General features: G+C 41.4%; 1 protein-coding gene and 1 long non-coding RNA gene across 3 annotated transcripts; one reads left to right on the top strand and one right to left on the bottom strand.

Annotated features, from left to right (window-relative positions):
* The first annotated feature begins 1131 nt into the window (after nucleotides 1-1131).
* On the top strand, nucleotides 1132-17810 carry TSPAN19 (tetraspanin 19). 2 transcript variants are annotated; one of them, XM_082240233.1, is made up of 9 exons: nucleotides 1132-1144; nucleotides 2579-2667; nucleotides 2771-2843; nucleotides 5337-5467; nucleotides 7834-7908; nucleotides 14996-15106; nucleotides 15614-15757; nucleotides 16629-16712; nucleotides 17480-17810. In XM_082240233.1, the coding sequence occupies exons 2-9, from the start codon at nucleotides 2590-2592 to the stop codon at nucleotides 17549-17551; spliced, it is 768 nt and encodes a 255-aa protein (XP_082096359.1). In that variant the 5' UTR covers nucleotides 1132-1144; nucleotides 2579-2589; the 3' UTR covers nucleotides 17552-17810. The 2 variants fall into 2 exon arrangements, with proteins under 2 accessions (XP_082096359.1, XP_082096358.1); XM_082240232.1 differs by lacking the exon at nucleotides 1132-1144 and adding an exon at nucleotides 1438-1535.
* On the bottom strand, nucleotides 14006-15647 carry LOC309541957. The gene is made up of 2 exons (XR_014224018.1): nucleotides 15567-15647; nucleotides 14006-14632 (listed from the first exon to the last, which is right to left on the bottom strand). It is a non-coding gene; the product is annotated as an uncharacterized lncRNA (long non-coding RNA).
* Nucleotides 17811-23654: the final 5844 nt, after the last annotated feature.

The following is a 23654-nucleotide window of genomic DNA, read 5'->3' as shown; positions in this document are numbered from 1 at the left end:
AATATATGAGATAGACACAGACTGTGGAAACTTTTGCATCTCATTTGAAAACCAAGGACCTAGAGTCTGGAGGAAAAATGGGGAGGCACACAATGCCAGATACTTGAAACACAGTGTGAAGTTTCCACAGTCTGTGTTGATTTGGGGACCCATGTCATCAGCTGGTGTTGGTCCACTGTGCCTCATTAAGTCCAGGGTTAACGCAGCCATCTACCAGGAGATTTTGGAGCACTTCATTCTTCCTTCCACAGACGAGCTTTATGGGGATGCTGACTTCATTTTCCAGCAGGACTTTGGCACCTGCCCACACTGCCAAAAGTACTAAAACCTGGTTCAATGCCCATGGGATTACTGTGCTTGATTGGCCAGCAAACTTGCCTGACCTGAACCCCATAAAGAATCTATGGGGCATTGGCAAGAGAAAGATGAGAGACATGAGAGCGAGCAATGCAGAAGAGCTGAAGGCTGCTATTGAAGCTTCCTGGTCTTCCATAACACCTCAGCAGTGCCACAGGCTGATAACATCCATGCCACACCACATTGAGGCAGTAATTGATGCAAAAGGGGCCCAAACCAAGTACTGAGTACATGTGCATGCTTCTACTTCTCAGAGGTCCAATATTGCTCTATTTGCAGTCCTTGTTTTGCTGATTTCATTTAATATTCTAATTTTCTGAGATTGCTAATTTGGGGTTTTCATCAGCTGTACACCATAAACATCACAATTATCTCACTTTGCATGTCATGAGTCTATCTCATATATTAGTTTTGCCTTTTTGTTTCTTTCATTAGGTTATTCTAGTGTGTCATTACTGAATGCTCTTGCTTCATGATATTTCTTAAGTAATATCACCCATGAGTTAATAAGTTTTTTTCCTAAATTTTATTTCAGCAAAGTATCAATTTCAAAACGTTCCGAAGACTAGGATAACATTTACAGAGAGTACAATAATAAAACATTTTGATTTTTTATTTTGATTTTTTAAAAAAACTCTCTTAAGAAGCCTTGGAGAATATGTGTGAAGTTATGTATATGAGAACTGAACTGAATCCAATAAACATTGTTTTCTTACCTTTCCCCCTATATAGGAGTCTCACTAGTTTTTTGTTTGTTTGTTTTTTGAGGTTGGGCTTCATGTGCAAGGTAAGTTGTAAGTGAGTGCACTATGGGAGACTCTGGATTCTATATATTTACGAGAGGTAGAAATTAAGCCCATGTGACTAAACTTACCATTTCTATGGTTTGGGCACATCACTGGATTTGTAAGCACCTTAACTCGTCTCTAAGGTTTTTTTAAATTGTAGAAAGGAGAGAAAGAAAGAGAATGGTTCTTGAAAGCAAATTAAGTGTAATGGAAGTGTCAAACAAACTAAACATCATTTACAAAGACATGTAAATAGTAACCTCAGTAACAAGGAAGTAAATCCTTATCAACACAGCATACTGTGTGGCAAATCTAAACAGTGGAATTTGGAATTAACATTAAAATTGGAGTATCTGAGAAGAACTATATTGTGGGTTTGCTTCTTTAGAGGTGAGAGGAAAATAATATTTTGCTGTGTGTATTATCAGATAAGTGGCGCCAGAAGTTTCTTATTTGTTTTACTTATTAATAATATCTGTCAGATGTCTTATAGAACAAGCTCTCAGGGTGTCATACAAAAGGATACAATTTTTAAACCCCACAATTATTCATGCATCCACCCAGTTTGATTTGCTTAAAACATTTTTGTTAAGCCAATCCTATCCAGACGTGCAGAAATTATGTGTGCTTTATCCATTTCTAGCTACTGTTGAATTTCAGTCTTTTCAATATTTTAAACGCCTGTCTTTAACTGTTGGGTTTTTTTGGGGTGGTGGTGGTTATATTTTGATGTTTATTTTATATTTCGTAAACCACTTGCAATCCAACAGCATGTAACATTAAATAAATAAATAAAGTCATTAAGATCCTCACTGAAAGAATCTGCTATTCCAAATATATTCTTACACCACTCTCTATAATGTTGCAAGAACTTACACAAAGAGTTAATCCTAGGACTGATTTGCTCCTAGAAAGAACATGTTTTCTAGGCACAGGTGTGGGATTTCTAGGTCAATGTCCAAGCAGAGTCGTCCCCCCCCCCACCGCCCTATGCTTTCCCTGGGAAAACCAACATTTTACTCCTAATTTGGAACAAAGGGCAATAACCAGAAAACCTGGTTGCCATTTGCTCTGATTTTGTGGTAAAATGTGGGTTTCCCCAGGGAAGAAGGAAAAACCCTGGAAATCCTAGACCTGTGCCTAGATTTTCAGTTGAGGTTTAGGTCCTGTTCTGTCACAGAAACTGCTTTGATCACCCTGTATGATCATGCCTTTGTCGGGAGAGTGACACAGGGGAAATGTGTATCTGTTAATTCTGCTTGACCTGTCAGTAAGAAAGACAGAAAATTGGACTGCGGAAGACTTTATGTCCTTAAATATTTTCTGTGTTAGAAAACATGGATACATTTTACTGGCAATATACATTTAAAACTAATGTGAAATATGCATTTCAGTTTTATATAAATATCACAATGTGCAACCATTGTTTCCAGGTGCCATTTAAATGAAGAGCAAAATGAGACGAAGTGAAAAACTCTTCATACTAAAATACTTCTTAAACATCCTCAATGGAATTTTCTTGGTAAGAAGTTTTCATGTACAGTACTGTTAGACAGGAATTAAACATTAACTGTAAGTTCTGTAGCATAATTCAGATACAAACAGCCATTATGTGTTGCTTTCAGGTGTTAGGTCTTCTGCTTGTGACTTTTGGTCTTTGGATGTCGCTAGACAGAAACAGGTTTTTCAGACTTTTGCGTAAGTATAAGCGCCTGCCCAGAACTTTCTCTAACCTTTAAAGGAAAGCGTATTCTATTTACCCATTAAAATGTTGACTTCCCACAAGATGGCAGCATTGCCTTAGAACATTTACTGTACAAAGCCAGGAATCAAAATATCAGTCTTGTTGTCATGTTATGATGCCCTTCATTATACAAACTTGAAAGAAAGCAAATGGCTTGAACTAGAAAATTGTAAAGCTGTAATACTTGGATTTATACTAACTTAGCCCCATTGGCTTCAAGATACCAACCATCCAACATTGTGAACGGTTTGCTTTTCCAGCATTTAGGTAGAAATCAATTCAGTCATTCTGAAAAGAAAAAAAAACCATCATTCAAACTGGTGCACATGTTACAGCCACTGTGTGGAGGCTGTTTTATATCACTTCATATTGCAAGCTATTTGGCTCAACTCATCACAAGTAACAGATAATTTTCTCAGTGCCACTGAGAAAACAGATAATTTTCTCAGCAATTGAGAAGAGTGTTATTTATGGTGCACAACACAAAGGAGCAATAGTGTGTACACTGACTCTTACTGCAGGGTCAGTATTATATAGAACACAGTTATATGGGCTATAATAAATAGTAGTACAGTAATGGGCTGATAGTAGGGAGTTCTGCCAAAGTCAAAGTCTGGCTATTTGATAGCTAGTTATATTATAGCTAATATACACAGGGTAGGGCAGAGGTGTCAAATTCAAGTGGACTGGAATGGCACATCCCCGACGCAATAGATGCCCAGATGGCACATTCGTGTGTGTGTGTGTGTGTGTGTGTTCCACCACAATTCATAACTTCTAAAATGCACTTCACTCTTTTACACCTGGCTTCTAATTTAGACTGATGGTGTCATATTGTAAGTTAATTGCAACAACTGGTGGTTGATTGCACTTTGCCCTATAGCGAGATGGAATATAAACATTGTTTTTACAAAATTAGATAATTGCGATTACACAATATGCAGTATAATCAGCTTTTTTCGGTAGGTATCGTGGTTGTCCTCTAACGGATTCCCTATCATGGATCCATCTTAATAGATTCGGTTTAGGCTTGTTTTAGAGACCACAATTTTGCTTACTTTATTGATGTTTTCAAACCCTTTAAAAATGATGATTTTGATGTAGCAATGAGTCACAACTTCAAATACACTTTTATCATATGAACTGGCTGCTGACACACTACTCTGCTGCACAGTATAGGGTACATTTATGTTATCATCATAGGATAACTACCACTGAATTGTCCAACCTTGGTGCTTTTTTGTTTTGTTTTTCCCAGCTTCAAAGAATGAATTGGGTCACTGAGAGTTCAGTTCCGAAGCCTGGCAAGACGACATGGTCTTGATTTACTTCTTTTCATCTTAGGATAAGTGATCATGTAACTAATAGCAGGGTGGAGTTGACAGCTTCACAGAGAAATAGTTACCTCTCAGGGCTTTGGCAGTTGAATTTTGAACTAGTTGGAGTTCGGACCATCTTTAAAGGCAGTCCTACATAAAGTGCTACTCTGAATGCAATTAGAGAATGGAACACTGTGGCTGCAGTTGGTATACCAACCAAAGATGAAAAAACACATACCTGGTTTTGATGCTACCTGGGCTTCCCCAACCAGCACCAACTGCAAGAGCATTCCCAAACTGCAGATATTGAATTTTAGGGGGGGGGCACTATCTAGAAATAGCGGTAATCCTTCTTGAGCTGGAATCTACCAACCCACAGCATTATCTTGCCTGGAGTTAACTTGTTTGCCCTCATCTATACAAGAATTGCCTCCAGGTTGGTTTAGGGTTTCAGTAGTGTGACTACTAGTGGTTGGACAGTGTTCTTGAAGCTACTAACATGAGTTTGACCAAACTGTGGGAGGCAGTGGAAGACAGGAGTGCCTGGCGTGCTCTGGTCCATGGGGTCATGAAAAGCCGGACACTACTAAACGACTAAACAACAACAACAAGTGTGACTACTGTTAGTAAACATGTGTAGGCTTTAAAAAATATATATCCAGGAATTCATGAAAGTAAGATTTATTTTCTCAGAGACAGCAAACTAGGATAGATATCTCTAGAATGGATAACCTAATACAGTGGTACCTCGGGTTACAGACGCTTCAGGTTACAGACTCTGCTAACCCAGAAATAGTACCTCAGGTTAAGAACTTTGTTTCAGGATGAGAACAGAAATTGTGTGGCAGCAGCGGGAGGCCCCATTAGCTAAAATGGTACCTCAGGTTAAGAACAGTTTCAGGTTAAGAACGGACCTCCAGAACGATTTAAGTTCTTAACCTGAGATACCACTGTACAGTATCAGGAAAGGATGTTCTTGCACAGGTCAGTCTATGTATGCAATTTCCCATGTTTCAGAGTAGCGTGTAAGCAATTTCACATATTCACTTATGGCTATAGACATCCTGTTTTAAGTGTCACACATTAAGCATTTAAAAATACAAAATACATTTTTACAATTTTTTTTAGTATCCACAGGAGGACATTCAGTGGCAGATTCTGTTTCTCATATGCTGCTTGCCGTTGGATCCATCATTGTTTTTATTGGACTCTTGGGATACTTAGGAAGCATTCGAGGAAACAGGTGTTTAGTAGCTGTGGTAAGTATAATTTGCGAAAATCCTTAGCACAAAGTTGTTGCTTGCAACACCCACTTAGCTTTCCCCACAACAATCCTCAAAGTGATTTAACCTTTGAGATTGTTCTGCATCCCAAAGCTGATAGAGTGATACAACATGCACAATAATTGATGGGATCTTACTGCATGTACACAGGGATATATCCTTAATAGAATACTGTATTTCAAGTGTCCCAGCACAGAGAGGTTGAGTGCTTAGCCTGCAGAGGAGTACTGTACAGAAAAGGAGCAAAAACTGTTTAGACTCAGGGCAAAGTCTAGAGATGCTGCTTGCCAATCTGACTTTGGCAATAGCTCCCACTGAAGTCTCAAGGCAAAATCAGAAGTCTTACTACAGGGGGCAGTAAAATTGTTCAGAGTCTTTTCCCACTTTGTCTTGGAACTGGTCAGATATTCATCTACAATGCAAGTCCCTTCTTCACCAGGTAAATTCTGGACTTGTTGGGAGGGAAGTCAGATGCTAAGTTCAGTACTAAAATCTCATCAAATATCTCATCAAGTCTTTTAAGTGGAGCTTTTGATTCCAGTCTATCTTGGATTTAAAATCATTTTTACATCATGAAACTGTTCTTAATCTTTTGTATATATGATTCCCCCCCCTGTTGATTAGGATGGTGTGTGTGTGTGTGTGTGTGTGTGTGTGTGAAATCAGAAGTGATTCAGAATCCTAATCAAATAATTAAATAAATATTTAAAACCTGGGGAAGATAAAAATATATTTGGCATTAAAAAAGAGAGTAACATAAAAGCCCAATGAGCCTTCAAAGGACGAGAGTTTCAAAAATGGGGTGCCACCACAGAAAAGGCCCTTAGGCTTGCTTCTTTCCTTAACTAAGTGGGCAGGATCACCCAGAGGAGGGCTTTTGAAGAGTATTGCAGCAAATGAGTGTGTTGGTAAGGGGTAAGGCCCCAGGCTATGCACAGTGGCAAACGTTGGGGTCTCAAATTTCAGTAGTGCCCTGTGCGATGCCAGAATTCTTCCTCTGCTTCTTGTACTCCATTCTAAATAATAGCTGAGGCATCCCCTGGCACCCCCGAGGCTCAGCACCCAGTGCAGCTGAACTGCTAAAACACTCCCCTAAATCTGTCTCTGCTATGTAGCCCTTAAAGGTAACAAAAAAGTTATATTGCTTGTCATCTGTGATTTAATGGGGTCTATTCAGTGGGCGTCCATAATATTCATGCAACTAGGTTACAGGATTCTAAATCACAATGACTTCCTCAGTTTATTACATTTTCTACACAATATTGTCATTTGAGCATTAGTGAAATGTGATTTCTCTGAAGCAGATGTGAGAAAAAACACCTGGAACCTGTGCAACAAATGAGTAACACCTGTACAATTGTTGCATTATAAACATTTAGCAAAAGAGCAGCTTATTGTTTCAATCTATCTGGTCATGCCTTGGACTCTACAAAACAACAACATGTCTAACAATGACACAAGAAATTATGTGCGTCCAAAAGGGTGTTCAGTGGAGGTAAACTTCATTCAAGACCTTTAAACAGCTTGGCTAGAAAACAAAGGCTCTGCCCAGATTTCTAGCTGGAAGGGAAGATTGTTTCTTTGTGGAAGCATTTTTAATACTTTACAAAATCTCTGTAAAGAAACAAATGTATGTACCAAGGCGCTAGGATATCTTATGGAGATGCTCATACTACTGCTTTGCTTTTCACTGCACAACATTTACTCAGTCAAGAATAAGGTTCTCTTTCTTTGCTGCCAGGCTAAGATTTGGGTTCAGAACACACTCATTGACAAATGAAGTCATTGCATTGCATTTTAAATATATACATGCTTGGGGAAAGGCAAAATTGTGATTTAGAATGCTGTAACCTAGTTGCATGAATACTATGGACACCCACTGAATAGATCCCATTAATATATGTATAAATGTACACAGGATATGGTATCTTGAAATCTGAATTTCCAATTGGAATGCTATAGCTTAGTGGTAGAGCATGTGGAAAGTTTCAGCTTCATTTCCCAGCATCTCCATGTTGAACTGGGAAAGTTCTCAGGAGATGCACTACCAGTCGATGTAGATAAGTCTGAGCTAGATGGGCCAAGGGGTTGACTCACTATAAGGCAGCTTCCCATATTTTTTCTACATTCCTAACATGATAGCGCAATTCATCACTCAGCAGCTGGTGCTTAGCTATAAAGCTGGTATGTTTTACAATGATGACTCATTCCTATAATACACATAAATTCTTGCAGGTACCAACATTTCTAGTAACTGAAATTCCTCTCTATATTAATCACACAGAGCTTATTAATGCCATTTTGTGCAGCTTTCCTAGTAATAGGTTTATTTTTATTTTCAGTACATGGGTCTTCTTGTCCTTGTCCTTGTTATCCAAATGGCAATACTTGGGGTCCTATATACAGGAAAGGAAACGGTATGTACCTATTATTTACCCAAAAGTATATTGTGGCCAAGTGCACAGTGCCCTGGAACCATCCTATGCATGATCATGCAGAGGGATTCCAAGCATTCCACATCATTTACTTGTCTCAAGAGTATGCATGTATCTGAAAAAGAAACCTTAACAGAAAGATTGCTTGTTTATTTATTTGCACCATTTATACCATGTGATCTCAGAACCACTGGCAGTCATCTTTGATAATTCCTGGAGAACAGGAGAAGTCGCGGCAGACTGGAGGAGGGCAAATGTTGTCCCTATTTTCAAAAAGGGGAAAAGAGAGGACCCAAATAATTACCGCCCAGTCAGTCTGACATCAATACCAGGGAAGATTCTGGAGCAGATCATCAAGCAAACAGTCTGTGCGCACCTAGAAAGGAATGCTGTGATCACCAATAGTCAGCATGGATTTCTGAAAAATAAGTCATGTCAGACTAACCTGATCTCGTTTTTTGACAGAATTACAAGCCTGGTAGATGAAGGGAACGCAGTGGATGTAGCCTACCTTGATTTCAGCAAGGCATTTGACAAGGTGCCCCATGATATTCTTGTAAAGAAGCTGGTAAAATGCGGTCTTGACTATGCTTCCACTCAGTGGATTGGTAACTGGCTGACTGACCGAACCCAAAGGGTGCTCATCAATGGTTCCTCTTCATCCTGGAGAAGAGTGACTAGTGGGGTGCCACAGGGTTCTGTCTTGGGCCCGGTCTTATTCAACATCTTTATCAACGACTTGGATGACTTGGATGATGGACTCAAGGGCATCCTGATCAAATTTGCAGATGACACCTGTCAGGGAACTGACATCAGAGGAAAGGGAGGTGGTAGGGCTCCCAGAGGCTGGGAGAGAATCAGCAGCTAAAGCAGGGACCAGCAGGGGGAGCGAGGGGTCTCTGGAGGAGGATCTCAGTAATGCTGAGCGAGACGCAGCAACCAAGGCAGGAACCAGCAGGGGAGAGAAAGGGGTGAGAGACACGTCCAGCGAAAACAGCGGGGAGGTGTCAGAAGCAACCGTAGGGAGACCCATACTTCGCCGGAAGCTGCCACGTCGTGAGTCCAGGAGACGCGTTTCCGTTAAGGAGCTTCTTTGCTGGAAACGCTTCCGCAGGCAGCCACTGTCAGACTCTACTAGTGACTAGAGCAGACATGGCTGAGGAGCTCTGTCACACACAGAGGTTTGTGGAGCCGCACAAACTCTGAGGGGGCACAATTTTAAGCACAAGCAGCTAATCATCCCCTCACAACACCAAACTGGGAGGGGTGGCTAACACCCCAGAGGACAGGATCACACTTCAAAACGACCTTGACAGATTAGAGAACTGGGCCAAAACAAACAAGATGAATTTTAACAGGGAGAAATGTAAAGTATTGCACTTGGGCAAAAAAAATGAGAGGCACAAATACAAGATGGGTGACACCTGGCTTGAGAGCAGTACATGTGAAAAGGATCTAGGAGTCTTGGTTGACCACAAACTTGACATGAGCCAACAGTGTGACGCGGCAGCTAAAAAAGCCAATGCAATTCTGGGCTGCATCAATAGGAGTATAGCATCTAGATCAAGGGAAGTAATAGTGCCACTGTATTCTGCTCTGGTCAGACCTCACCTGGAGTACTGTGTCCAGTTCTGGGCACCACAATTCAAGAAGGACACTGACAAACTGGAACGTGTCCAGAGGAGGGCAACCAAAATGGTCAAAGGCCTGGAAACGATGCCTTATGAGGAACGGTTAAGGGAGCTGGGCATGTTTAGCCTGGAGAAGAGGAGGTTAAGGGGTGATATGATAGCCATGTTCAAATATATAAAAGGATGTCACATAGAGGAGGGAGAAAGGTTGTTTTCTGCTGCTCCAGAGAAGCGGACACGGAGCAATGGATCCAAACTACAAGAAAGAAGATTCCACCTAAACATTAGGAAGAACTTCCTGACAGTAAGAGCTGTTCGACAGTGGAACTTGCTGCCAAGGAGTGTGGTGGAGTCTCCTACTTTGGAGGTCTTTAAGCAGAGGCTTGACAACCATATGTCAGGAGTGCTCTGATGGCGTTTCCTGCTTGGCAGGGGGTTGGACTCGATGGCCCTTGTGGTCTCTTCCAACTCTATGATTCTATGATTCTATACCGTGTATATGTATATGCCTATGGGGGTATGAGGGGAGAGATAGTATCTCTATTGGGGGACACACCATGCTGCTTTTGGGGTAGTTTGTCCACCTTTGGTTAGTTTGTCCACCCTACACTCAGCTTTCACCTGTGGCTCCTGGAAGCTGTCAGCATTTGACATCCCAGTAATGGCTTTGACTGATTGGCTGAACCAAGTGAGGATAGCCGATGGGTCTCAAATCCTTAGTGATTTAGAGGTTTCTCCTCCATGCAAAGACAGGCTCCAGTGGATTGAATGGATACAACTAAGAGTGGATACAGTAGTCAAGAAGGTGGTTTCTGAACAGATGGGTTTCAGAGGGAAACAGAATTAAATGTGGTTAAAAAAGTGAAATACCTGGGGGTCAATCTGTCTTCCAAAAATTTGAATTTATTTAAAGATAACTACGAAAAATGCTGGTCAGAAGTTAAAAAAGATCTAGAAACTTGGTCAAGACTAAAACTTCCCTTGTTAGGCCGAATCGCAGCTATAAAGATGAACGTTTTGCCAAAAATGTTGTTTTTGTTTCAAACCTTGCAGATCGTGGACAGAGTGGAATGTTTTGGAAAGTGGCAGAAGGATATTTCAAAGTTTGTTTGGCAGGGCAAAAAGCCCCGAATAAAGTTTAAAATACTAACTGATGCAAAAGAAAGAGGGGGGTTTGCCCTGCCGGACTTAAGGTTATATTATGAAGCTGCAGCCTTCTGCTGGATGAAAGATTGGATTTTGCTAGAGAACACTGATGTCCTAGATCTGGAAGGTTTTAATAATTCGTTAGGATGGCATGCGTTTTTGTGGTATGACAAGGTAAAGACACACAAAATGTTTAAAAACCATATTGTCAGAAAAGCAATATTTATGGTCTGGACAAAGTACAAAGACTTACTTGAAAACAAGACCCCGAGGTGGTTATCACCAGTGGAGGCCAAGGCCCGGAAAAAACCCAATATGGAGGCCGGCTGGCCGAAATATTGGGAAATAATAGAAAATATTGGAGATAATTGGAGGCTGCAGAGCTTTGAAAAATTAAAGGATAAGGTGCAAGATTGGTTTCATTATGCCCAAATCAATGAGGTTTTTAAGTTGGATAAAAAAACAGGATTCCAGGTGGAAAAATCGAAACTTGAGACAGAGCTGTTAGAACCAAAGACCAAGGTATTATCGAGAATGTATAACTTGCTGCTTAAATGGAACATTCAGGATGAGACAGTCAAATCAGCCATGATAAATTGGGCTCAAGACATTGGGTACAACATTATGTTTGAAGACTGGGAAAAGTTATGGACCACCGGTATGAAGTTTATGGCATGTAATGCCCTGAAAGAAAACATTATGAAAATGATATACAGGTGGTACATGACCCCAGTCAAACTTGCTAAGATATACCATTTGTCTGATAATAAATGTTAGAAGTGTAAGGAGGCTGAAGGGACATTCTTTCACCTTTGGTGGACTTGTCCAAGAGTGAAGGCCTTCTGGGAAATGATCTACAATGAGTTAAAAAAGGTGTTTAAGTACACCTTTCATAAGAAACCGGAGGCCTTCCTCTTGGGCATTGTGGGCCAAAAGGTGTTAAAGAAGGACAGAACGTTTTTTATGTATGCAACCACAGCAGCAAGAATTCTTATCGCTAAACACTGGAAGACTCAAGATTTGCCCACACTGGAAGAGTGGCAAACGCAATTGATAGACTACATGGAGTTGGCCGAGATGACTGCCAGGATTCGAGATTTGGGAGAAGAAGCAATGGAGGAGGATTGGAAAAAATTTAAGGACTATTTGCAAAAATTTTATAAGTTATATGAATTATAGGATTTCGCATGATTTGGAAGGTTAGCTCCAGCAATGAGAGGGGAATGTATATGAAATTAGACAATATTAATGAAAGAACCAATGTTTAAATGTTTAAAAAGGATAATAGATGTGTTTATAGAGTAAACGGATAATAAGTAATTTAAACTTAAAATACAATTGAAAGTACAAAAGAAACACATGAAACAAGGTTATAATTTGCTGACAAATTTACTGTTAAGATTGCATTGTACGGGAGATGTGGGGAAGTTCGATGGAAGATTGAAACAAGCTTTGGAAAGAATCAGTTTTTTTCTTTTTCTTTTTCTTTTTTTCTTTTCTTTTCTTGTTTTCTTTCTGTACTGTATATCTTCATCTGGAAAAATGTAATAAAAATATTTATTAAAAAAAAAAAGAAGGTGGTTTCTGCATGTGTTGTAGAAGTGAGGGGCAGATGCAGACCTTCCAAGTGTTCCTATTTTTCAGGGATGTCCCTGATTTAGAGAAACTGTCTCAGTTTCTGATTTGATCCTGGAATGTCCCGCTATTCTGTAAGACGTTCTCCTGTTTTCATTGGAGAAATGTTGGAGGGTATGGAGCTATCTGACCCCTGAGCCATCTGAAGGCAATCCTGTATGGAGATTTTTTTTAAAAATGTTTAATGTTTTATTATGTTTTTATATATGTTGGAAGCTGCCCAGAGAGGCTGGGGCAAGATGTGTGGGGCATAAATAGTAAAAATTATCATTATGGAATGGAACGTCCCTATTTTCATTAGAGAAATGTCAGAAGGTGTGCAGATGTAGCTCACCAACCTAGCAAGGTAGCCCATCTAAGAGAAGAAAAACTCTGATCCTAAACCTCCACGGCCTTTTGGGATATCTTCAGGAGAAGAAAAGGCTAAGGAGTAAACCCTACACAAATCTGAAGTGGAGTCCCTAAGCCGGTTGGATGGTTCCTTGCACACCTCCTTCTGGCAACTCCTGCAGCCATGCTGGTGCCAAATATATTGCTCTGCTTTCCTTTGGGCCACATCAGGGAGGTGGAGAAGGAGGTCTTCTCATCTGGGCAGCCCAGGACCTCCATAACACTACCCAGGCTTGTGCCCTGGGAAGGCCATTTCAGTGCTGTTAACACATCAGTTTGACTTCATCCCTGGAGGCACAGTCCATTGTATCTTGAAACAGATGGTTGGCAACAAATTATACAGCGACCCAGAATAACAACTCATACAGAATGCAACAGACCAGCTGCTGACGGGGCTTCTCATCAGCAATGTATTACACCTCTGCTTTGGCTTCCTATATACTACCGAGTCAAAATCAAGGTCTTGCTGTAAGAAAATAAAGCCCTGAATAGCTTGGGACCAGCTTCCTTGAGGGATCTCATATATGCCAGCCTAAGCTTTTCATTCAGCTGGAGAGGTACTAATTAAGGATACCACATGATATTTGGCTGGCTTCTACATGACAGTGGACCTTTGGGGGTGTCCACACCTAGGTTTTGGAACCCCTTGCACAATAATATTAAGCAAGTAGAAGGTATCCAGGGTTTACTGAGCATTTGCTGTCAAATGCACACACAGAGAAGGCTGGCGACATGAGCAAAGCTCTTTAATGGGACAGTAACCCAAAAGGGGCTTGGCTCTAGCTGGATTGTACCTATCGCTTGTGAATGCTTGTTGTTAAGATATAAAGACTGACATGTGCAATAGCTTAGCCCTTCTGTTATGGTGTATGCGCACAGGGTATATACACAAACTGTGGCTTACAGAAAGCTGTGTCATCTGTTTCCATTTTTAAATAGGTATTTTAACAGCCCTCAAGTTTTGGCCTTTCAACATGCAGATCACATGCACTTTGTTGATTCTGTTTCCCTTGCCTGGTGGCTACTTTGAGACTGGGTCACTTTATTTTAACCCCCCACCCTTTTTTGCTTTCTTCTTTTCAGTAGTCTCCTTGTTGGCAGGAAGGGTGTCAGCAGCCTAGACACAGCCTGCCCTGGGGGGAAGCAGACTAGCGGCTAAAAAGGGGATGTGAAAAATATACAGACATTAGACAACAAGATGAAAGCAGGGGGAGCGATTTCCGAAATGTGAAAGCTCTGGAACTCTCATTCTAGAACAGCTGCATGCAGGCCTGAGCTCTTTGATTCGTGCTTATTTTCATTTCCCTTGAGAACTGTAGGATACAATGAGCATAAGTAGAACTGAAAGTCTGTCTGCATACAAAAACTTCTTTGTCTAGATATTCATTGACTTATACCATCATGAGGGCAAGTGGTGGCTGCTTGAGCTCTGTGTATATTTGCTTCCTGTCTCTGATGAGCCAGTCATGAGCACTGGCATCACTGCGCAGGGTTCAGCTCTTTGACCACAACGGAAAACCACCTGATTTTTTTGTGTGGTTCTGGCATGTGACAAACATATTCCTTCTGTGTGCTGAGAGCTGTGCACTGTTGGCTTTCCATCAGCAGGAGTCCATGCAACTTGTAGGCTCAGTGTTGTCGCTTGAGGAGCTTCCATGTGGTGAACTTTCCTTGGAGAGGCTGCAAACTGACTTTCAACCTACCTTCGGTGAGTCAGAAAGTGTTGCAGCCTGAAGCTCATACCAAAGAGACCAAACAGATAGATCACAGCAGCACTCCCACTTCGGAGTATAGGTATCATGGATCTATATTCCCATACAACACTGTTCGTCTATAAGTGAGGGATAAAATGGAATCCTGTGTAGATGCACTCTTATGCACTCATTCTCTAAACAGCAGGTGAACTTCCTATGGAAGAAAGATGATTTTTTTCGTCCCTTCCACTCTCAGTATTCAGTGTGTGATCACCTTTTGTTGAGAGCAAAGGATATCAAGGGGACTGCATTGGAAGTGCTGCTTGCTCAGCTCCTCCTTCTGAACATAGCCTTAGTATGCATGTATATACTTCTAAGGAGCTAGAAACATTGAAATCAGTGGCAGTCTAGCTCCATCCCAGGCTCTTTTTAACTGTATGTAATGAACAATTGACTCCACTTTAAATGTTTTAGAATGCCACTGATTGACCATAGCAGATGACTGCAATTTTCTTAAAAGTGAAGAAAAAATGATGACACACTAATGGAATTATTAACACTATTTGTAAACAGGCCAATGACTTGTGGAGAGTTCAGATGGATGAGCTTATTTCTAACTATGGCAATAAACATTTATCTGCAAAGGAACATCAGTGGACTATTTTGAATAATATTCAGCGTATGGTAAGTCATAGTGGTAGAAGACCAAACAAGCACATTGTTTTCTGTATCAGATGAAATGCCTAAATCCTGCAGTGCTTCCTTTCAAAGGTCATTTAGCATATGTTACTGAATGGAATTTTTAGCTGAAGCTGGCTAAGAAATCTGAAGCATTACTGCGGTGCAATTCTTTGGGAATCTAAAGTTAGATTAGCCATTGTGCTGCCTGCTTATAGGAAGCTGCTTTCTTCCAATAAGCTGTTTGTAAAAATTTAAAAGACATAGATTACACAGGAAGTGCAAAGTCTCTGGTGCATGCATGACCTTTTTCTGTTTCTTCCTCTCCTTCCTCATATCTATAGGAAATTAAACCCCATAGCAGTGCTCTGATTTTCTCATCACTTGAAAGAAGAAACTCCTGTTTTAACAACAGGGCTTCATTGTTGATTTTACTTTACTACTTTATCATGCAACTTGACATGACTTCCCTTTATATTACTCATAATACTGAGGACTTTTCTCCTTCTCCAGCTCCACTGTTGTGGGCGATACAACTCCACAGACTGGAAATGGAATAAGAATAAAGAACATGCAAATCAAGTACCATGTTCTTGCACAACATCTAACATGGAGAAGTGGTTTTGTGATGCACTGAAAAATGCAACATATACTAGGGTAAGCGTACAGTGTATTGTAAGGCATGTTTCTGTACTCCCAGTAGAATTTGAAAAATTTCTTATGTATCTCAGTGTGCTTGAAATGCTAGCTGCTGCTCCTGATGAAAGCAAACACTACTTGCAGCAGGGGCTGGCTGTATTTGGAATCTTCTGTAAGGAACAATATGGATTGTTCCTTTACAGCTGCAGCTGTACATGCCCAAAGCTGATGTCTTATGATGTCAAGTGTAGGGCAGGCCAAATTGAACCCCCTGGCCAAACTGGGACCCCTGGTGGACCTAATTAGGCCCACAGGCTGGAGCTTTCCCATCCATGCTCTGTATCTGGGAAGGCTCATATTTGAAAACTGCTAACCAAGAATAAAAAGCAGATTACCTAATTCTAGCCAGCATCCTGTTTCCTATGACAGTCTATAAGATGCCTATGAAAAGTCCACAAGCAGGACACACACATTCTCACTCTATACATGAGCATTCTCCATTTCTCTAGTAAGTAACGAAATACATTTGCTCTTTGGCATTTCCCCCACCCCCCAAAAATTGTTGAGCCCTAGGTAAAAGGTAATAATTGAGTGTAACTTGAGAAATAAACAGTTACAGTCGTACCTCGGAAGTTGAATGGAATCCATTCCGGAAGTCTGTTTGACTTCCCAAACATTCGGAAACCAAGGTACAGCTTCCGATTGGTTGCAGGAAACTCCTGTAGCCAATCAGAAGCTGCCTCGGTTGTTTGGATTCCAAAGAGCGTTCACAAAATGGAACACACACTTCCGGGTTTGCAGTGTTCGGGAGCCAAAACGTTCGACTCACAAGGCATTCGACTTCTGAGGTACGTCTATACTTTCATTTAAATATCACTTTTTCCCTCAGGGTTGTGAAGAAGATATTAAGACGTGGTATGAACAAAATACATGGCTATTACTTTCAATCAATACTGGATTGCTAACGGTAGAAGTAAGTGTGTTTTTTGTTAAATGACAGTGACTCATTTTTTACAGGACACTTAAGTAAGGTGTGTGTCACACATTACCTTCACAATAGATGGTGGCTATTTTATTTCATCTTTCACACGTGGGTGCAAAATTGTATTACACCACACGTGGACAAAAATTCCAGTCATGTGTATGAAATAGGTACATATTACAGAGAGTTGGGACTCCATACTGAGTCTAAAACAAGCTGATGGTGAAGAGACCTTCAGTGGTTTGTTCTCAACATAGGGCTTAACGATGACCCGGAAACTTCAGCTGGTCCAAAATGCAACAACTGCATTAACTGCCAGTTTGTTTCCAGGTCCAAATCAAGGTGCTCATTCTAATATTTAAAGTTTTAAATGACTTAGGCCCCAAATATCTGAGAGATGGCCTCCTTCCCTACAGACCTCAGAGGGGCCTCTTTTGGTAGTTCCACCACCCTCAGCATTGGGCATTCTCTGTGGCAGCCCCTGAGTTGTGGAATTCACTCCCCACAGAAGTACATTTGGCTTCTTCACTATATAGCTTTTGGCAAATGCTGAACACACACCTCTTTAACCTGGCCTTTGATACCTCAGATGTATGTTTTCAGGACCCACCCTATTCCTATGAATGTAATCTCTTTTGTGTGTTCTTAATTTTGACTTTTCAATTGTTGTAACCTGCCCTGGGAACTGCTGTTACAGAGTGGGTTACAAATATAAATAACACCATGGGCATTTTCTCCAACTTTTGCTACCTTTCTAGGTGCTTCAGTTTGTAGCAGCAGGCTGGCTCTTCAGAACAATGAGGAAGAATATGGTTTTGCCCAGGAATTAGCAAAAGGCCTGCATCATCATTGCACTAAGCATCTTGTACTCTACTACACAGTTTTCAGCTTCATGTGTGCACACATTACAATCTTGTAAAATGATTGATTTTTCATATTAAACGAAGTAATGTTTGTGGTGGATCTGTGTTTGCATCACGTCTCACGCTTAAAACGAATATTTCTTTCTCTCTAGTTTTACTGAAATAATTTAGCTAACTGCAATAGGTAGCAATTATTGGCTAATTAAACAATCCATGGCCTTTTGAACTGTGTGGTGTGTGTGTTATTTTTGTTGTTGTTGTTGTTACTATGTTACGTATTTTTGTGTTTTTATATTGCAAATCACCCTGTGAACCTCAGATGAAGGGTGGTATAGTTAGTTAGTTAGTTAGTTAGTTAGTTAGTTGTTAGTTAGTTAGTAAGTAAGTAAGTAAATATTGGTGTATCCCTGTGAACATGAAGTGCATCTCTCTTAGTTCATCCCCAGTCAGAATGCCAACTTCCTCATCTGGCCAGACATGGTATGCATACAGCTGAAGGCATGCCTGTGTTGTAAGCACTGCAGTTTTCAGAAACTGAACCGCATGGCAATAAGCAGATTAAGTACAGCGATGGCTGCTCTCAGGCTGAGTCCACAATCCTAGGCATCCTTACCTGGAATTAAGGACGCTGTGTCTGCTTTCTGAACAGACATGAGTGCGCCTTCAAATGCTCATCGCTGAGTTAAAACCCATCCCTATAATACATTCAAGTGTTTTGGGGTCTTTCCCAGCCTCTTGGGAATAATGTAGTGATGGGATTTGCAGGAGACTGCTTGCCTATGGTGCCTATCAACATTAACCCCCAACCCGTCAAGAATGATCTTGAACCAGAGAGTTCCACTAAGGTGCAAACACTGCTAGGCAGAGCAAAGTCAGTTTCTCAGTTGATATAGCAGCACTGGAGTACAGAAGCTTAGTAAGTAGAAGCATATTCAAGAAGCCAGAAAGTATCATTGCAATTCCCAGCAGAATTAAGCAGCTTTGCAGTATCCATTCCATAGCTGCACAGGGGATCAGACAACATCACACATCAGTAGATGAAAACTCACCCAATTAAGTGATAATTCACATTTTTTTTCCAGTTTCCTCCACAGCATTCTGGGTAGCTATAAAAGCAAGGCTTTACAACAGCCCCGCCTAGCTGAAAGGTGTATTTGAAACTTTCTGTTGACCTATGCTTACCACATTCCTTACCACTAGGTTTACATGCCAATGCCCCGTTCTCCCCCTCCCATGATGGATCCTAGTATTGCCATCCAAAAATGAGGGATGCTATCCATCAAAAGCCGTAATTCAAAAAGTTGAACATGAGAAACAATTCAAATTGCTTCAAAATAATACAAATGCAACCAAATTGTTTTAAGGAATAAGTTACTTAAGGAAGACCACCCACCCCCATCATTTTTGGTCTACTGACACAATGTTCTCCCAATGTGAATTTTGCCTTTCAATTTTCACACAGAGCATGTATTTATCTTCCATTATTATCTGCACTTTTAAGGTTATGGCTCTGAGTAATAGCGTTAGGTTTTTGTCCCAGTTGCTGCCCTCTGCCTCTGCAAAAGTTGGAAGCACAATGGGGTGATCCATCTCCAGCTTGGCCTCAAAGTGTCCAAAGTAATTGTGTTGATAAGGAAGAGAGACTTTGCTGATGAAGCAGACAGTCTCAAAGAGATTAGCCCCTTTCCCTTTCTTGCCGCTAAATGGAAAAGACCATAAGAACAGAGGAAACTGTCTTATACCGAATCAGGCCATTGGCCTGTCAGTACCCTGGCTGGCAATGGCTTTCCAAGGTTTCAGACAGGGGTATCTCTAGCCCTACCTGAAGATACCAGGGATTGAACCTTTCTGCATATAAAGCACATGCTCTACCACTGAGCTCCAGCCCTTCTTTATAATATTATAGTCTATGCAGATGAGATCCTGAAGACATATAGACAGTTCTCCATGCTAGTGAGGAGCCAGTATGGTGTAGTGGTTAAGAGCGGTAAGTCTCGTAATCTGGGGAACCGGGTTCGCGCCTCCGCTCCTTCACATGCAGCTTCTAGGTGACCTTGGGCTAGTCACACTTCTCTGAAGTCTCTCAGCCCCACTCACCTCACACAGTGTTTGTTGTGGGGGAGGAAGGGAAAGGAGAATGTTGGCCACTTTGAGACTCCTTAGGGTAGTGATAAAGCGGGATATCAAATCCAAACTCTTCTTCTTCTCCCTGCTTCACAGTGGATGCCATGGAAGGAAATATGTTTTTTCCCCTTTCGAAATTCCACCTGTCATGCTTTTACAGTTTTAAAGACATAATTGTAATTCCCAATGTTAAAACAGTGATCTCTTAACTGCATATTCATTCTTTTTGATGTGTTGGAGAATAGTATGGGGCCTGTAACTCAGGAATAGGCAATGTGATGCCCTCCAATGGTGCTGCAATACAGCTTTCATCTTCCCCGGCTATGGTCATGCTGTAGAGTTTGCTAAAAGGGTGGAGAGAGTCCATTGTTGTTGTTGTTATTGTTTTATTCCACACTGCTTTCTAGTTGCCTGGTGCAAAGCATAAAAATGAAACAATCAATTCTGATATTTACTAGGAGACCAGATTTGAAAAGATACCTATTTTAGGCCCGTCTTGATCATCACCTACTCAGGATAAAATAACATAATTCAAAGGGACTGGGTTTTAGGAATAATGATAAACTTTTTTAAAAGGAAAATTACAATTTTTACAGGAAATTGACGGTGTCCCTTTTAGTGCATTTAGGAGCTGATTTTAATATTACAGAGCTAAATTGATATGTGGCACCAGGAGCTGCTGGTTCCATTTGATCAGTCATCAAAGTCCCGCTTTTCTCAGGCAGATGATAGCCCATGTTTACTCTTAACAATACAAACCTAAAGAGGCACTGCGGGAAAATACCTTGGTAATGTACACAGAGATGCTATCCAAACTTGGGTCTTTCTAAACTGGATTTACTACTGAGGGTCTAATCTTTGTATAGATCTGCTGGCTGAAGCTGTCTGGTTTTTGTCTGGGTGTTTCAACAAAAGACCCACACACAAACTCATTTCTCTCCACTGGAAGGCAGAAGCATCAGCTATTGCTAATTGGAGTGGACACCACATGCTGATGGTTGGGTTTTAAGCAGTTGCACTTTAATCACATCTGATGGGGGTATTACTGTGATCATGATATGTGAACTGTAACACTGATATATATTTTTTTGAAAAAAGACTAACCAGATAGGCTAGAATAACTTTCTATCACTAGGCTAAGAATGGGGGAGAAGTTGGTTCCGTTCACATGTGAACCAAAATGCAACTACCCTTTGAAATTTGCACTTCTCTGAATTTTGCAATGCAATTCTCCAGGCAACAAATGTATACAAAAATGAATGTAATGATGGAAGTACACCTAAAGATTCGTAAATCAGGGGAAATAATGTTAGGAAAATAACAGAAAGGGGGGGGGGATGTATGCCGACATGTGTACATTAGGCAAAATTGCATACAAAAATTTGTATATTTCACAAGGACTTTTTTATCTTTTATTTTTAAAAGCAAACTGATGGGAAAATGTTGGAAGCTGAACTTAAGTCTGGAAAGCTGAACTTAAGTCTGTAAAGAATAAGAAAGATACAGACACCGAAACCAAGATTCATTCATTTCTAACCTCAGCTACCTTCTGAACCAAGAGGGTTCTCAGATGCATATCTCACCAAGGATAATTTGTCTAAATAGATGATTTCTCCAAATGGTTACAACCCCATCAACCATTTTTATCCAGTAGAACAAGGCAATGAATAAAACCCTTGTCTCAAAATGAAGGTGAAAAGAGCATATGTAAGTGTTTTGGGCTAACTGGTGTTCACTGGCAACATATATACATATAAGCCTTCCCTGAGAAGTCATGATACACTACAGCTGCTCTTTTAAAGGTGGGGTGCTGTGTGGAGACACAGTAACATTGAGTTTTCTTTCTGCTATGCTGAATAGTGCTGTGCCAAAATCTGTCCTCCATTTTCTTGAAAGTTTTCTTCCTTGGAGAAACAGACTTATTTTTTTTAGTTAATTCCCAGGCCACTTTCAAACTTCTGCAGGTGTGAGGTTTTAAGCTTGCCTTATTGTTGTGTGGTGGCTGAGGATTATGTGTATTTCGTTTTGTTCCCAGTAAACCTTTCCCCAGCACTTGCAGCCTTCTTGGCTGCCTGCACTCTGTGATCTGAAAAGTCTCAATGTGAGGAGTTACCTAGTGATAACTTCCCCTGGGCTTTGATTGAAGCATGGACACCTGGGAAGGCTGCAGAGTGCAGACCACAGATGAGCTGATTTGTGGAATGAAGGGTACCCACAAACACCCCTCAGCAACCTCAAAGGTAAGGTAAGTAAAACACAAACACACACACACCACACATAAGAAGTTCGTCAAAATGTTCCCTTTGATCATTTTCAAATGCCATTTCTCTTCTCCTTAATTGATGGAGAATGATCAAGAAGGGGAAGAAACACACAGGAGAAAATCTCAGGAGAGACACTAAAAATAATGCTTGGAAGCCCTCCTCACTGGCTAAGCCTCTTGTGGAACAAGGGAAGGCTATGACAATCAGCAATCAGTTTCTTCTTCAGCTTCATAAGCAACATATTTTCAACATCTTTATGCGCCCCCTCGCCCAGCTTGTTCGGAGTTTTGGGCTGGGTTGTCATCAGTATGCCGATGACACCCAACTCTATCTGTTGATGGATGGCCATCCTGACTCGGCCCCAGACACACTGACCAGATGTTTGGAAGCTGTGGCTGGATGGTTACGTGGGAGCCGGTTGAAGCTAAATCCTTCGAAGACAGAGGTCCTGTGGCTGGGGCGGGGCGATATGGGATTGGGGGGGCAACTCCCATCTCTTGCGGGGGTGCAATTAGTGCCAGCACCGTCCGTTAAGAGTTTGGGTGTAATCTTCGACACCTCCCTTTCCATGGAGGCGCAGATTGCAGCTATAACAAAGGCGGCATTTTTCCATCTCCGCCAAGCTAAGCAGTTGGCTCCTTACCTCTCTCGCCCTGACCTAGCCACTGTGATCCACGCGACGGTCACCTCCAGACTGGATTATTGTAACTCGCTCTACGTGGGGCTGCCCTTGAGACTGACCCAGAAACTCCAGCGGGTGCAGAATGCTGCAGCGAGACTCCTTACGAGGTCTTCGCTGCGAGATCACATTCACCCGGTGCTATACCAGCTGCACTGGCTCCCGGTGGAGTACAGGATCAGGTTTAAGGTGCTGGTTTTAACCTTTAAAGCCCTATATGGCCTAGGACCCTCGTACCTACGGGACCGCCTCTCCTGGTATGCCCCACAGAGAAACCTACGGTCTTCAAATAAAAACATCTTGAAGGTCCCAGGCCACAGAGAAGTTAGGCTGGCCTCAACTAGAGCCAGGGCTTTTTCGGCTGTGGCTCCGATCTGGTGGAACACTCTGTCACAAGAGACCAGGGCCCTGTGGGACTTGACATCCTTCCGCAGGGCCTGCAAGACAGAGCTGTTCCACCAGGCCTTTGGCCAGGGCACAGCCTGACTCCCTCCCTCGGCAATCTTCGCAGAGCTCTGGCCCAATGGTTGCTAGTGGCTTGAATTAATTAATTTTTATAATGAATGATTTTAGAATGTTGTTTATGTTGTACTTTTGTACTGTTTTATTGTTGTTAGCCGCCCTGAGCCCGGCTTCGGCCGGGGAGGGCGGGATATAAATAAAATTTATTATTATTATTATTATTATTTCTTACTCTCTATTCCCCTCATAAAAGATTGGATCTGGTTTATTGGAATTTCCTTCCCAAAAGGAATGTTGTCCATCCCCCCCATCCCCCGCCCACTGACATGATTCCACATGGCCCCCATCCTCACTGAGATTTCTGAGAGTGGGTGAATTGACATGTACAAACAAAGTAATATGCACAATAGATCAGTACTAGAACAAACTTCACCTTTCCCCACTCCCCTCCAGCAGGTGTTCATCACTGTCAAGATTGACAGTGAAAACAGTCTGATTGGCAGAGAGATGCATGGAAATGCAGGCATGAATCTGCATAGAG

The sequence above is a fragment of the Podarcis vaucheri genome (genome assembly GCF_965113315.1).
Source record: "Podarcis vaucheri genome assembly, chromosome: 10".
NCBI classification, from domain to species: domain Eukaryota; kingdom Metazoa; phylum Chordata; class Lepidosauria; order Squamata; family Lacertidae; genus Podarcis; species Podarcis vaucheri.
This window is presented reverse-complemented; position numbering and strand designations above follow the sequence as displayed.

What these genes read in the sequence shown, in the direction of transcription:
- TSPAN19 (XM_082240233.1), top strand. Translation starts at nt 2,590, where the DNA reads ATGAAGAGCAAAATGAGACGAAGTGAAAAACTCTTCATACTAAAATAC. An exon ending in CAGGTTTTTCAGACTTTTGC is followed by an intron (nt 2,844 to 5,336) that starts GTAAGTATAAGC and finishes AATTTTTTTTAG; the next exon opens with TATCCACAGGAGGACATTCA. An exon ending in ACAGGTGTTTAGTAGCTGTG is followed by an intron (nt 5,468 to 7,833) that starts GTAAGTATAATT and finishes TTTTATTTTCAG; the next exon opens with TACATGGGTCTTCTTGTCCT.